The sequence below is a fragment of the Pholcus phalangioides genome, unplaced genomic scaffold, assembly GCF_987345545.1.
Source record: "Pholcus phalangioides strain wild (caught in Gottingen) unplaced genomic scaffold, Ppha-v1.0 ptg000015l_1, whole genome shotgun sequence".
Taxonomy (NCBI): domain Eukaryota; kingdom Metazoa; phylum Arthropoda; class Arachnida; order Araneae; family Pholcidae; genus Pholcus; species Pholcus phalangioides.
Window position 1 is genome coordinate 22380952 of NW_028301608.1, and position 13152 is coordinate 22394103.

General features: G+C 38.3%; 1 protein-coding gene across 1 annotated transcript in view; it reads left to right on the forward strand.

Moving 5' to 3' along the window:
• Nucleotides 1-13152, forward strand: part of LOC149075682 (B-cell receptor CD22-like) — a 105084-nt gene that overhangs the window by 79704 nt on the left and 12228 nt on the right. Inside the window, exons 7-9 of the mRNA XM_089243170.1 lie at nucleotides 4599-4862; nucleotides 10937-11275; nucleotides 12841-13095. Coding sequence (XP_089099296.1) covers nucleotides 4599-4862; nucleotides 10937-11275; nucleotides 12841-13095 — 858 coding nt within the window. The remainder of the gene's footprint in view (nucleotides 1-4598; nucleotides 4863-10936; nucleotides 11276-12840; nucleotides 13096-13152) is intronic.

Consider the following 13152-nt stretch of genomic DNA (forward strand, 5'->3'; position numbering starts at 1 on the left):
AATTTTTAAAGCAAACTTGACAATTTAACAATTATTATTGTTAAAATATATATATTTTTAATATATTTCATAATATATTTATTTTTTCTATGCACAACATCAATCAAAAAACCAATCATCAATTTTAATCGGAGAATCCCAACACTTGTAAAGCATTTCTTATTTGGTAGGTGACAGCAGCGATTCTACATAGTTCAATGATGTTTCTTTATATGTAATACAATACTGTATACCAGTGGTTCTCAACTTTTTTTATTCCATGATCCCCGTTCCACCCAGAGCCTACCCCGTCTTATCAGGGTCAACCACGTCATCCAGGAGCGAGAATTTCTATTTACTGAACTTATTTTTTTATATATTAAATTAAATTTATTTATATATTTAATTAACTTTTTAATGTGTATAATTTATAGCAAAAAGAAAAGAAAAACACGCACGCTCGCGCACACAAGGATCAGTTAAATCTGCAAACCCCTGGGCGTGAGTTCAGTTAACTTCCCTCTTGAGTGGTTCTATGTAGGACCGTCTCAACAGCAGTGATCCTGCGGAAACACTGATGCTTCCGGGGCCTCATACTGAGCTGGAAGTACTGGAAGTAACAGTTTACATATTTGCATATTCACTCTCAAAAATGGAGAGAGATCACCAAAGCACCAGATCTCACCATGTAGACCCTATTTGAAAATAAGGTTCCTCAGCCATGCCCAGACGGGCCAGTGTGTTAAGTTGACCTTGCCTATAGGGGCAGTTTTGCCAGATTTTAACAGTCGTATTCTTTTTACCATAATTTGACTCAAAAGCTTTATTTCTTCACATCTGAATTGCTTTCACAGCTTCGTGTGACCTTCTTAACCACTTGTCATGCGCCTATCCGTTTCCACACGATTTCCTTCCGATGCCCCATAGAATATCCCATTACTGCAACAGGACCATATGGCCTTCGGTTGAGAGCCCCTGCGGAATGTATATATATATACACACACACTTTCTTTTTAGTTATTTTAAATTTTTTCTAGACAAGGCACATTTGTTTACTGATAAAGCTTTACCTTTCACCGTATAATGTTTATGGACAAAAGTAACAAAGAAAGGCACCGTATTTTCATAGTGGATAAGTTTACAAAATATGGGATGTTCCAAGTCTGAGAATCCATCCGTGTACAGAGATTTTTTTTGCTGTGCGAAAAAAAAAAAATTGCTTATAAGTCATTATATAAAGTAGCATGTTATTTTGTCATTACGAACATATATCCAGATATCAAAATTCTGTGGAAAGCGAAACAACAGGTCTCCGCAGGTTAAATAAAAGAGAATGTGCCCACTATCTAGAAAAAAAAAAGAAGACATTTCTATATACGTAGGAATAAAATTTTTCCTTTTCCCGCCTGTTCTTCGGTGCTTGCCATGCCCCCCCCCCCACAACCGGTACCCTAGGTTTCCTAGACTGAGATCTTTGGTGGGCTTTCTCTATAGTTTTTGAAAAAATAAATAATCGACCACTAGTGGCACTGACGGACGTGACACGGAACCCCGTTACGTCAATGAGACGGTGTATTCTGATTCGTGAGAAATTTTTTGACGTGGAATCTACGTCACAGAATTCACCATGTGACTGACGTGACGTTGGGACGTCACAGAGTAGTGTGTAGCACCATTAAACAGAGCGTGTGGCTGCGGTTATACCATTGGATAAAACATGTTTGCAGTGTTTGGTCCCACAATCAGATATTTTGAACAATCGCAGACTATGATCTGTCACATATCATCGAATGCTATGCTTTTTAATTTATTTTTCATTTATTTATTTATTTTTGTTTTGTGAAGAATTTTCTCTGTTTTTACCATTTCTGAGTCAGCCACTGTCATGTCGTTGTGGTTTTAACTTATCAATTGCATTCTTTTACGTGTAATTTTATATGCACGTACAAACCTCTTTTAATAATTGTAAAATATTTTCATTTTGTTTTTTTGACTCGCTTGTTTATTTTATTCGTTTTTCTGTTTATTTGTGGATTCCATATGTGCGTGTGTCTTTTTCCCCTCATCTCATGCAAGAATGCCAGCCTGCTATTCACAAATAATGCATAAATAAATACTTTTTTCCTTGGCGTATCTGGTTTTGGTGGTGGGAGGCAATTTAACCTTTCAGATTATTTATTGATGACGATTGATTGGTCATACGTCCTACTATAATTTCAATGAAATATATATATATATATATATATATATATAGTCTTTTGTGTATCAATGATTTTTGAGATGAATAACTGGCAATTCTATGAAAAAAAAACAACAATTTATCGCATACAATTTTTTCTTGATATTTCCTTGCAACTCAGATAATCCTTCTTTCTCAGATGTTTGCCACCCTTGCCAAAGATTAAAAAATATCGCTCTGCTGATCTCAAAAGCAAACTTCAAAACTTAAAATTTCTGTATCCATTTTGTTTATTCGTTAGCATTTGAAAAATATGGTTTGCTAACAAAGGACAAAAATCGCATTATATAGTGTGTAATACTTTATTTATTTTTTCCTGGATTCCTTTTCATGAGCTGTACTCACTCACCCTCAGAAACGTGATTAGGGAATATTTCGTTGATATTTGCGTAGAGAAGCCATTCCAGTTTGGACGACATCCATTTTGCGTAATGTACGTCCCGTTTCGCCATAAAATCCCCAAAGGGTTTCGGTCGGGTAAAAGGAACGAGACGCCAGCAGAGCAGCAGTAGAAGAAGCGCAAAACCATTTCTCATGGCAAAACCAACAGTGGGGGGGGGGGGGGGGATAAAATGGAATCTTGTTTTCGATGCAAACCAGTCGATGACAGATTCTCAAAGCCGTGGAATTCTCTCACTGTCTGTGTCTGGATAGAAAATTCATCTCATCGCTCTCGATGTCATATATCGTGGTAGGATTCCGGAATTTCCGCTGCTGTGGGACCTGCGAAGAATTAGCATGGGGATAAGGAACGTGACTCAAATCCGAACGCAGTCAAAAGAAACCTTCTCGGAATAACAAACCGAACAGCTTCGAACAGAACCCAGATCCCAGATGCAAATGCTCTTCCATAGTCGAACGGAATACCGATGTAATCTTCCGAGAATAAATTCAAATTTTATACATCCCCCCTGATATTTGAATGTTCAGCCGATATAAAGCAAAAATCTATTTTTCAAAAGGTTAGATTAATCTTCTAGGCGTTATCCTAAGTTAGTTCATTACCGTCTTATAGGTATAATGCAATTGAAAATAACAAGAGACAATAAGACGCATTTCAATATGTGCGATACTTCAAGCCATGCAGCCTGAAACTCGACACTGATTGGTTAAAAATCTGATTTTCAGTTTTTTTATCTTACCCGCGTCGAGTTGCTCAGCAATGCTCACTGCATCGCTTGCTGTATCGTGCCGGTTGCACCCTGTCTAAGATCGGTTGACAACATTGCAGTCCTGGGTAAGGACCGCAAGGATTGACTTTATATTATCCCAGGACACCTCAGATATTATTATTGGGCCATACGTGAAAATCAGATGAAGGGGAAAGTTCGCCACACGCACGCACGCACGCACGCACACATATGGTGGAGAGAAAATGGGAATACTTTTAGAATCCAGCAGAGTTTTCTATAGAACTAGGAACATTTTAACCCTTGGGCCTCATACAGGCATGGTCCGGAGCCTAATAACTATAGGGGGCCAGCACGATGAGATCTCGTACTATGGTTTTCAAATGTAAGTATGTATATGTAAGTTTTTACCTCCAGCTAAGTATGGGACTCCCGACCATCACTTTGCCTGAGGACCATAGGGTTGTGCATAAAAGCTCCCCCCCCCCGAAAAAAAAAGAAAAAACACTCGCTGAACTCTAGCCCAGGGTAGGTGAGAGCCAAGGGGTCCAGAGACGAAGAGGTCGTTTTATTATGTAGGGTCGTTGGATCCATCCAGTATTCCTACGCAGACATTTTTATTCATTTATTTTTCCCAGTATAATTCAGCTCCTGGGAGGGATGATTGGCTACCTTTTGGTATAAACGAATACAGGCTGCTCGTACGGGGAGAGGGAGAATTACCGAGAGTGAGTATAGTAAACAAGGGAGGGCGAATGCCACCCTCTGCCTTCCCGCCTATGCGATAATAATTTCGTGGCAACTTTTCTATTGAACGATAGCACCCTTTTAGCGCCCTCCCAATGTATTCGCGCATGCCGTATGGATCCGTACCTGCCCTGGGGTTCCAGAGATCGATCTTATAACATTTTTGTGAATTTTAAATTCAGTTTTTGCTGAACTCAATTCTATAAGTAAAAGGGAATCTCTTGGATGAGAGAGGGTAGAGGACACTTAGAAGATAGTATAAATAGATCCTATACACATGACAGGATAAAACGTGGGGGAAGTGCAAGAAGATAATGTATTCTTAAGGGGCCCATCTGCTGGATAAGTTTGAGGAAAACTGGCTTAACCTAGTTATAGCCCAGTGGGGGCTATAACAAAAATTCTTCAATTTATTCAATCCGTTTTGTTACTCGATACTATTTATTGATAGCTTCATATTCTTCTGAGTTTACCAAATATGTGTGTCGTATTTCCTCTTCCAGATACTCCGGGTGAATCCTTCCTGATGCAACAGCAAGAACTCGCAGTCAAAGGCAGAGCCGTTACCTTGGAATGCCAACTTAAAGACTTCGGCCATCCAGAATCTACCAAGTTCCATTGGTGGAAAGATTCCGGGAGGCTGAACGAAACAGGGCCTATGCTGCTCTTGAAACCAGTCACGGTCCTCACCCAAGGGAATTACTCGTGTGCCGCAGTCAATGACATCGGCGCTGGTCCTGTTTCGCAATTTGCCCTATCAGCCGTAGGTTTGTGTTATTCTCTTTCTTTACCACATTCTTTATAAGTCTTTTCATGAAAGAAGAAAAACAAAAAAAGTCTTTTCTTTGTTACGCAATTCAATGATCGATCGGAAATGGCTTCTTTTTTTTGGCGCAGAAAAAAGACGTTAACAAATGAGATTGTTTTTCTTGTCTTTTTTGTTCCTGACGATTGCTGAGGATTTAGATTCTCAAAAATAAAGTGTTCTACTTTAGAAAAAGTCTTGATAAAATGGGAGTTACACTTGCAAGAGAGAACTACGGTTAAGGAAAAATTAGGGCATCCTAGCTATTCTGTACCCATCTCTAAAAACTGTCCAATGAACCGGATTCGCAAAAATCCTGGTTTTTTTTTTAAAATCAAAATCACATGGCAATCAAATTATTTTTATTAGGTTTATAAAAAGTCATGCAGAATCTCAACACTAATTCCATATTTCCAACGAGATATTTGGTGTATCCGGGAAAAACAATTGGTTTCTCACGTTTCTCTCTAATAAGATCTCTACAGAGCCCTGATTACGTGATTCGAACAGGGGTCGATCCAGGTTCGAACTCCATTGAGGGCACATTGGTGGTCGGCTGAAGTCGGTTTTCTGCGGTTTTCAAACTCTGAGGCAAGGCAGACCTTCAACATCGTAGCTACATAACATGTAAATCCAGCATATACCATCTTTTCTTCAAAATATGGAGGACAGATGGTAGCACACCAGCAAGGACATGCAACAATCACAACATAAATTTGTTAAAGCCACGCATATTTGTGCATACAACATGCACCTGCAATGTTAGAAACCAATATCAGAAATTTCGCAGAAAAATGTGTACGAGGTGAATAATAGTAGTAGTGTGCTGACTAAAATAAATCGAGGACAATCCAAATGTCTAAATCATACTTGTTACTTTCTTTCATGCAAGTTTTGACAGTTCGAGATCAATGTATCCCAGTGTAATCATCCTGGGATATATGATCACCTTCACAAAAAAGAATGCAATAAATATAGTCAGTAAGTATACAATGAGAGACTGAAGTTGATATTATTCTGTTGAATTCATTAAAGACAGTTTTAACGTGTTCTGAAGATGGAATTTTCTGTTTGAAACCACGATATTCTGAAAACGGCACTGCATTGCAAGGCCGAAACGCGTAAAAGAGTGAAAGGAAATTTTTATTGTGTATTCGAAACGTGCTAAAATGTATTCAAATTAAAATGAGACAAAGTTCCTTTTTCGTGTCAGAATTCAATATTGCCGATCCTGGTGCAGTCCAAAGGAAATAACTCCCATAACACTTCCACGAAGTGTTATGGGAGGTTTTGCACGATGGCTTCCGGCTTGCACGATGGGAACGGTACCACTGCGGTCTTTTCTCGGGAACCTAATGTACAAATATAGGCTACATACAAAGAAACATGATGATGGATTTCAGAGAATATAACAAATAATCGATCAGAGGTGTAGTACACATATAATTCACAATAGTTAATTAAAGTAGACATCGAGTCCACAGAGGCGGGAATCTCACCGGGAGATATCGGAAAAGCAGATAATCGCTTGCAAAATACGTGTATAGAATATGAAGGAAATAGGACCAAGTCTAACGCAGTAAACCACAGTTTCCCAACTTTTTTATCCCATCTTCCCCTTCTTCAGAAATTTTTTCTCCCAGCGCCCTTAACGCAATGTAACCCATAGAATCCTATGTTATACCCGTAGCTTCTACCGCCCCCCTGGAACATTCCATCGCCCCCCCCCCCCCCAAAGGCGTTAATGCCCACGTTGGGAATCGCTGAAGTAGACTATCACAAATCTTATCCGTCTGATAAAGAAATAATTGAAAACTTATAGTAATAAAAAATAAGCTATTCAAACACACTCACATGGCCATTTACTGAAATTCGTTCGATCGGGCAATATTTTATGAGATATCAGCAATATATCGTCGTCATCCCCCCATGTCCGAAGCACGGATGTGCAATATCCTTTAAAAAAAAAAAAAGAGAGAACGTGGGAAATGACGTTCGAATGTTTTCTTCCCCCATGTTACTCTATAGAAGTTATTTTTCTTGAAAGAGATTAACATGTGTTTCAGTAGGGATACGCATTCTTGTTTCAGGCACAACCTAGATAGGAAAATAAGATCTTTCTTTTTTCTTTCACACCGAGCACAACCCAGGTCTATCACCATCTATGAGCGATTTACTAGCTGGTGAGCTGTGCCGGAAATATAACTATGTGTGTACCTAACAGTCTAAGTGTGTATGTAGTGTTGTGTTTGATTTTTCAGTGCTGCTATTTAAACTTCAGAAGTGAAGTGAGTGATGTGTTATGATTGAGTAACATTTGCAATGTCAGTAGGTCTGTTGCTCTCTGTGGCGAGACTTTTTAAAGGGGAGATTCGCGCCTTGAAGTTGGGAACCACAGAAGGCCAACTTCAGTCAACCACAACTGTGGCGACGGTAGAGTTCGAACCCGGATCTCACGACCCGAGTTCGCCACTATGACCACTCGACCCCCACAGCGGGAATAATGTATCCTACGAGCTGATAAATAAAAGGGGTAAATTTTGCACATTCGTTCTTCTGACATGCGGGGACGACATGTTTCGATATATCCTGCGTTTCCGGCCCGTCAATGTCCTTGGTAGGGCCGCAGGGGCCTTAGGAATGTAACCGCTCGTCCTCAGCAGTGATTTAGTAATTGAGGCTGAGCAACACCATCTATATAGCAGAAACTCTACACGGAAAGCTCATAACGTCACTGAAGAAGGTGAAGAAGTAATGGATATACTACAAAAAAGGGCAAAGATGACGCATGCGTCGGCTTGCTATATCCAATTGGTATAAGTGACATGACCTTCTTCGACGTCACGAGCATCGCGCGGAGGCCTGCTGCTATAGCTGTTACTCGTCCTCACCATATTTTGCTGCAACAATAAATCCCACGCTGGATTTATTGTACGCTTTTGAAACGTGCATCCGTGACCCCCCTCCTCTCCCGCACAGCCCGGATAAATTTTGTATAAGGAAATAACAAGAGAATTAAAATCAGAATGCAACACAGTTCCAAAAAACACTGCTCTATAAAATACACACAATAAAAGACTTCATTCATGACAAAAGAATCCCGTATTCTAAACTTTCGTGAGTCAAAAAAAAAAGTAAAAACAAAATTGCATTACTATAACTCATACCAAACGACGCTACCTGAATATTCGAAACCTGAAACCATAAAGGACTTTCTTCTGTCTTAAAAAAAAATCAAAAAGTCAGCCGAGAATAAAGGATAGAAAAGTATCGCAGAGCAATCTCTGCGAAGTTTCTTTTGTTCGATTCCTTACACTAGAATCTCGTGTATCAGAGAGTTACATCTAAGAACACAGAGACGAGACACACACACAAAATTACTTTCAAACAATTTCCAGAAAATGTTCGCAATTTATCCCAGCTGCTTCTTACTGTGAGTAACCCAAAGAAACTTCTTTTGATGAAGATAAAAAAGAAGAAAAAAAGAAATAATAATAAGAAATCTTTCTTCTGTCTTTCTTCTTCTTTTTCTTTTGTAGAAGAAATCATCGGCTACAAGAAATACGAAATCCTTCTCTATTTTTTCTCTCATCCTTTCGTTACATTTCTTTCATCCATAACTCTTTCCTCTGATTTCTTTCTTTTATCTTTTTTTATATATTTAATGGATAACTGGCAGATGTCGGGACATTGTTTGTTGTATTCAGGTAAATAGAAAAATAAGAAAAAACTTCCTTTTATTTATTTTTCTTCTTGTTCTAAGTAATACGAGTGTTTATTTTCGATTTTATTCTTGGAGGATGCATCTTTTTATCATTTACTCTGTGATGGTGGTGACATCTTTGCTGCTTTTCCGTTTTTTGTTTGTTTGTTGTGCCTTTTGATGTCTTATTCTGTTTTACGGTAACAAACGTAATTACGGTGCTCTATTTGGCGGGGGCGGGGGGGGGGTTACAACAAATTAAATGACACTTTTGTTGCGTAATTAAGATAAATTTTAACGTTATTATAATTTATTGTGTCTGAAATAAACTACTACGCCATTTTTTATACAAAAAAAAATATATTTTTTTTAAATTTGTGGTTTTCGGGTGCGGGGGCCTCTATCTCCTACCACACCGCGCAATTGCTTACGCCTTTGATAGAGATCAAGCTTGATATCGTAAGCCCAGGGGAAAGAATTTAAGAACTTGTGGTTTTCCAAAAAAAAAAGGAACATTCAAATAAAACTACAGGGGCCACAACAGAAAAAAAGCCCAACGAGGTGCCTGAAAAAAAGATGTCCATAAAAGAATATGGATGTCGAATACATATCTAAACTGTGTCAAAAATACAGCAACCCAGTAAGATCAAGAAAAAAAAACAATGAGTACAGTAAAATATAAATAAACTGCCCATAAAAAATTGTGTCGTCTCAACTAAGTATGAATAGCTTCTCGATTTATCCCAAAATGTTTATCGTGCTTCTTTTTAAGCGTGTCTATTGTGTTAGAATTCACGACCCCCGTAGGTAAGCTATTCCATTTATTCATAACCCTATTAGAGGAAAAACTCCCTACGGTAGTACAACCCGGAGTTGTTCCTTACTTAAACGATACTGGTGTCCCCATGTCGAGGCAGTTGATTGACGGTTTATTAATAACGCATGGTCTATCCATCGCGTTGAGAATTGATTTTCAAAAAATCAAATCTCTCTTCATATCGTAAGCACGGTGTGCCATCAAGAGCACGCGTTGCTTTTCTCTTCACCTTCTCGACCAAGTCAATGTCGCTCTGTAAGTATGGTCGCCAAACCCTGTAAACCCTGACGGCATAGTCCAATCCAGGACGAACTAAGTCCCGGAAATAGTGGAAGGATCACTTTTAAAAACGGTTACACAATACTGGAAAAGAAAAATTAATCTCCTTATTAAGAGTTCTGACATTGAATCAGAATCGTTGTGTTTATGTTTTTAAAACTTTATTTTAAAAATGGAGTAAGTTTTTTATTCTTCGACCAAATAATATTCGCATTGATGCTGAATTTCTTGATTGAAGTACTTCATTGAAGATCAGATTGATGACCTGTCCTATGTTTTTATTTTATTCGGCAGCTTGGATTAATTAGTCCGAGAAATTGTTAATATGAAATGTTATTATCTCCCGCTCATATGAGATGCATTACACCGTTATAAACTGATTTTTTTCCAATGATATTTCAATGCTTTTAGGGTGATTTTGGAGCGCTGATTCCGTATCCCATTGGTTTTGTCAGGTCGGCTCTACTTTTTGGGATAAAGTGAAAATTAAATTCTAGTGGTAGTACATAAGCATCATAAAAATCACATTGAAACCGTGAGTCATAAATACACACGGTAAATCCTTGGCAAAAATATTTTAGTAATTTTAGGGTGATTTTGGTAAGCTAAATTCAAGTCTGGCATTGATTTTGCCATATTTGTTCTAGCTTTCTGGGATATTGGTTCGAGTTATTGAGATAAAGGGAGAATTAAATTCCAATGCACGCAGTAACACCGACTAACACCTTGAAATAGTTAAGAGAATGTGCATATTTCAGAAATTAGATCCAGCAAATGTAACATCAGTTTTGAAATCAGCAGCCCAAAAATACCCTGACACAGTCAAAACTTCCTTGACAACACAATTTTGTTCTTTAATCTGTGTTATATATGAAATTATATATTTTCGTAAAATGTAGGTAAGAGAAGTTTTACTATTAGTTCGAGTTCACAGACCTAAAAAATTGAAATAAAAAATGTTTCTGACCGGAATAAAAGTTTAATGGTATCCAAATATATATATATATATATATATATTGCATTTTGCCTAAGCAAAATTTCACATAGTACTGGAATGTCACAGATAATTATAAATTTTTTGTATTACATATTTTTCCCCATGAAACAAACGAAAAAATTCAGTATAACATCGATCGATCATTGAAATGTGTTTTGCTAAAGAATTAATGTCTTTTAAAATTGCTTACAAATATCGTTCATTACTTACGTATGAAATAACAATTGCAATTTGGTGCAGCGCCTCCATTCTTTGTCAAGAAACTTCCGGAGAGCGGCGGAGTTTTGAGAAACACGTCCAACGTCGAGCTGTTCTGCCATGTCGAATGCGATCCCTTGTGCGAGCTCGAGTGGCTGAGAAACAACGAGAGTTTGAGAGACTCGATCGTCTTCGAGTCTAAAATGACGAGACATCGTCCGGATTCTTCGAGGAATCTCTTCACTTCCATCAGTTCGACGCTCACATGGAACATGAGCCTGTTGCCTGCGAACAGTTTCGACTATGCAACCTTCACGTGTCGGAGCTCCGGCAATGAAATCGGACCCGGAGTGACCAGCACCATGTCTTTCAGAGTTGAAAGTGAGTATTCGGGTACTTGATATTATATATATTTAAAACTGCTTTCCATCATTATCATTATAATCACGGGAAAACAAAGCAAATGACGATAATGAAGGCAACCAAGTCTTTTTTCCCCCGAAAAAATATATTTGAAATTCGAAAGTAGGATTTATATGTCGTGATGTCGATCACGAACAATGAAAATGAATATACAGCATGTTCATTGAGGTTACCGTGAACATGGGCTACTTTGGCGTCGGGGGTTCTTCTTTGGCGAAAAACGATAAAATGAGCCGTATAAATAAGTGTAGCGTGTAGCAGCCTTTAGACTGACGACGTAAGGCGAGATGAACTTTTCAATGGTGAACCCCCTTCCCATGGAGGAGAAATGGTAAATCTTTTTTTATGCGAATCTCACTCGACAATATTTCTCTATCAGAATGCAACGTGAAAAGCCTTTAACCACCTCACTTACAAGCGATTGCCAAGAAATTCGGGTTCTCTCTATTTGACGAATCGGTGATAAATATGGTAACCTTCCCCTATCCTAACCGCACGTTAGAAAAAGAAAGGGAAGGAGAAGAAAAAAATAGAAAAAAAGTAAGATGAAAAACAAAATGTAAAACAATACAATAGATAAGTAGATATGAGAGTAGATACGAAGTAGATTTCTCTTTTCACTGTCACCATACTTTTTTCCTTTCACTTTCATATGTATATAGTGGAAGGTTGCATCATGTGTGGAAAAAAACCACTAGTAGGAGTACGGAAATAAACGAAAGTAAAGAGAACAACTTTGTTTCGTAAGGGGGTTAAAACAAACCTTCGCGATGACGAGGAGAAAGGAAAGAAAACAGTGAGAACTTATTTGAATTCATTACACTCGCGTTGGACGCAATATTACGTCCTTGATTGTAAACTGGTTAAACTTTGTTCAAAATGCGCCTAATTGACAAAAACCATCTTTTCAAAGAATCGAAGGAAATGCGCGGCGACTTAAATCGAGGGGACGTAAGTCAGGGTATTATTATATTTTAATACACCAGTTGCATACAACGTGAGTAGATAATATCCGATCATATCGGCACAGAAATTGGATACTCGTCGAACAACTGTTACCTTAGTGCGAGCAGAACAGAGGGTCCATAATGTGTCACTCAATATGACTCTTCATTCAAAATGGCATGCGCAAGAACCAAAACTACTACTAGAAGAAACATTAGATCTACTAATTTCAGGGAAATCCAGATATTTAAGATCAGCTGAAATGCAATTATGTACATTATCCATTTCTTTTGCATTTCAATCTTTCTTACAATATATAATATACCATATAATATGCCGCACTCTCTGTAAACTCTCGTTCAGAAAAGTAATAAAACAATAAAAAAATATGTAAACTACTATATAGCATAAGATACCGACCCCATGTGCACATGGACTGAGCCCAGAAATGTCCAATCTGCATAATACGTTCCGTTGTACATTTGTCTTCCTATATTTCCGTTTCCCATTTGTATATATTATACGTACGAGTGTGCATGTTATGTATACCGAATGCGTGTTTTGTTCTTCATTTGTAGATGCTCCAGAGAATATCCAGATTTCGGCTGTGCGGCTCGAGATAATGGAGGGGGAGATCTTGGATGATTTAGTGTGTAGTGCATCGGCGCATCCGTTACCGAATTTCTTCTGGCAAGTCGGGGATACGATCGTGTCCAGGAGCCCTGTGCTATCGTTCAACTCGTCCCTGACTCGAAACATGGGTGGCAACTACACTTGCGTCGTATCGAACAGGCACGGTGTAGCCAGAGCAACAGTCTCCATCACAGTACTGCGTGAGTATCATTACATACGTGGGATGGCCAGTACGATTGAAAAAATAATGTTATCCC